The sequence below is a fragment of the Octopus bimaculoides genome, unplaced genomic scaffold (genome assembly GCF_001194135.2).
Source record: "Octopus bimaculoides isolate UCB-OBI-ISO-001 unplaced genomic scaffold, ASM119413v2 Scaffold_43208, whole genome shotgun sequence".
Lineage (NCBI taxonomy): Eukaryota > Metazoa > Mollusca > Cephalopoda > Octopoda > Octopodidae > Octopus > Octopus bimaculoides.
The window spans coordinates 23,233-26,167 of record NW_026307425.1 but is presented as its reverse complement, the minus strand read 5'-3'; the positions used below and the strand labels follow the sequence as shown (position 1 = coordinate 26,167).

Genomic DNA, 2,935 nt, shown 5'->3' with positions numbered 1-2,935 from the left:
TATATATATATATATATATATATATATATACACACATATGCCATCAAGATGTAGGACAAGATATTGCAATAGCCTGGCCACAGCTCTTCAGTATCCTCCCGAAGGACATAAGAGACCTGCATTGGGTGGGTGTAGGTGTCTTCAAAATTAAGCTGGACCTCTTCCTGTCAAGTGTCCCAGATGAATCAACTTCGCAGCAAGAGGTGCAGATGAGGGCAGCTGCATCAAACTCTCTCATGCACCAAATGTCAATTACTGAAGTAAAATTCATGAAGTAAAATTATGTAGCAACACCAAATGGCGGTGCCCCAGCATGGCCACAGCTCATGAGCTGAAACTAGATAAAATGAAAAAAAATGAAAAAATATATATACATACATATATTTAGATGTACATACAAACATATATATATATATATACATACATATATATATACATATACATGCATATATATATATACATACACATATATATACATACATATATACACATATATATACATACATATATATATATATACATATATATACATATATATATATACATATATATACATATATATATATACATATATATACATATACATATATATATACACACATATATATACATACATATATATACATACATATATATATACATACATACATATATATATATATACATATACATATATACACATACATTTATATACACATACATATACACACGCATTATATATATATATATATTTATATATATATATACTTATATATATATATACATACATAAGAAAACAATTAGTTTTCACAGAAGTAGTAATAGAGGTACAGAGTAAAGTCTATTTGTCAATATACGTATATATACATACATATATAATATATATATACACACACACACACATATAACTGCATTTTGTTGTGCCTTGGATGCGTCATCAGTCCAGTGATAATAACACACGCACAGGTTCAATTCCCCTTCTTTATTATTAATCAATTGGTGAACTATCGAAAGAACTTACTAATCGATTGTTTATTTAAACGCGTTGATTAAACAATCAATCAGTTGTTTGTCCGTCGATTTTCTTTCGTTGCTGTTCGCAATCATTTCAGTAGAAGTAAAAAAATATAAATTAAATCAGTAAATTCAGATTTGAAATAGGTGCCAGTACGCACTTTCACTATTAAACACATTAAAACTGGCTGGCCTTTAATGGTCTATTATTATAGAGAAATGGATATTTTAAAACCGTTTTGAAGCGGAAGGTTTATATTTCAGACAGAGATATTACTAAAGTTGTTTTAAGTTAATGAATGTAAATAAAAAATAGTTAAAGTTTGTGGTGATGTTTGTCTTACCTGTATGAGAGTGATTGCAATATGTTTCCTGTTGTTTTTCAGACTGTTCGCCTGATAAACCATTTGTTTCATAACTTTCCCGAACTTTTTCAGGGTCGGTCTCCCCAGAAGACTTGTTGCTCTCATTGTTGTTATGAATATTATTATTATTGTTGTTGTTGTTGTTGTGTTGTTGCTGTTGATGGTGGTGGTGATGGCCATTACAACAGTTTTCGTGATGAGATGGCGAACTCGAAGACGTGTTCTTTACCATTTTGTCGACAAGAGATGGATCTTGATCCTCCGCCATAAAGGTACTTAGGCGCACCCATCCATAGTTGTTTTTCTGTTTCTTCTGTTTATTCCTATCCGAGACTCGTAGAAGTGAAGCCATTAACCTTCTACAGGGTCTCTCTCTGTGTATACTTCTGTGTGGGTGTGTATTATAATGGTCTACAGAATCCGTGCATGTGTGAAGGCGAAGAAGGAAAAAGAAAAAGGAGGGCAAACAGCAGAAGAGCGGGGACGGTAACAAGTTATAGAGAAACTGTGTCGCCTCGCCTTTCTAGTAATGACAAATAGAGAAGGGAGGGTTTCAAAGTTGTAAACTTTCTCCTTATCAATGTCTTCCTATACAATAACCAGGATGGGTGATAGTAAAAAGTTGTTATTAACGTCGACAACGAGAATATGTTATGGTGGAATGAATTTAACAAAAAATAGCTGAAAAAAATGCATAATAAAACCGGAACTAAAGCGAGAGGCACCTTTGGCGGTCGTTTCCTGTCTTTCATGGCACAGCACGTGGCCGACCAAACTTTTTGTCACTTTCACCTATGGATTTCTTCTCCCCTTTCTTCTAGCTTTATTTAAAGCAATCCTTACATTTCCAGCCTACTATTTGCTAAACCGAAGCAAGCATTCACATAAACAACTATTTCCTCCAACTAACTTGTCTCTCCCACTTTCATATTCACACACACACACGCCTTCTTTCTTTACTTTCTCACAAAAACAATTGACGCCATTTTCAGTTTCGCTTTTATTTTATCAGCAAAAACTTTTCTCTGTTACAGTTTCTCTGAATTTAATCAACTTTTAATCTTTTCAAAGGGATTAAATATTACATTAAATAACGATTATACATATTAGAAAAATAAATAAATAAAGTTATTGTCACTTTAGAAGTAAAAATTAAAGGAAAATAGCTGATTGATGATATTTAAATAGTTAACTGAATCAGCAAAAATTGCTTTACTTTAAACAAAATTCATCGCACGTGTACACACATACACATATACGATCTGTTTGTGTGTGTGTGTGTATAGGAATGTGTATGTGAAAGTATGTATGTATATTATATACATTAACAAATAGATAAATATATAAACATGCATATATTTATACACACATATATATATATATGCATTTGAGAGGCGGAGAGAGGGGCCTGTTGCTCCATTTCTGTTTCAGATTGGTGCTTATGTCTAATATACGCTACACATACAGCTGTGTATAATGTACATCTTCATACGTGGATATTGCAAAATATAAGTATTTAAACACAGTTAAATATATATATACATACATAAGTTATATAAATATATATATATATATAT

The 2,935-nt window shown here is 31.7% G+C and overlaps 1 protein-coding gene across 1 annotated transcript; it reads right to left on the bottom strand.

Annotated features, from left to right (window-relative positions):
- Window positions 1-43: 43 nt before the first annotated feature.
- On the bottom strand, window positions 44-2,248 carry LOC128251345 (small heat shock protein hspM-like). Its single transcript, XM_052978213.1, has 2 exons — window positions 1,338-2,248; window positions 44-337 (listed from the first exon to the last, which is right to left on the bottom strand). The coding sequence occupies exons 1-2, from the start codon at window positions 1,708-1,710 to the stop codon at window positions 249-251; spliced, it is 462 nt and encodes a 153-aa protein (XP_052834173.1). The 5' UTR covers window positions 1,711-2,248; the 3' UTR covers window positions 44-248.
- Window positions 2,249-2,935: the final 687 nt, after the last annotated feature.

Coding starts and splice junctions, on each gene's coding strand:
- LOC128251345 (XM_052978213.1), bottom strand. CDS start 1,710: ATGGCTTCACTTCTACGAGTCTCGGATAGGAATAAACAGAAGAAACAG. Junction 338..1,337: donor TTGCAATCACTCTCATACAG/GTAAGACAAACA, acceptor CATTTTATCTAG/TTTCAGCTCATGAGCTGTGG.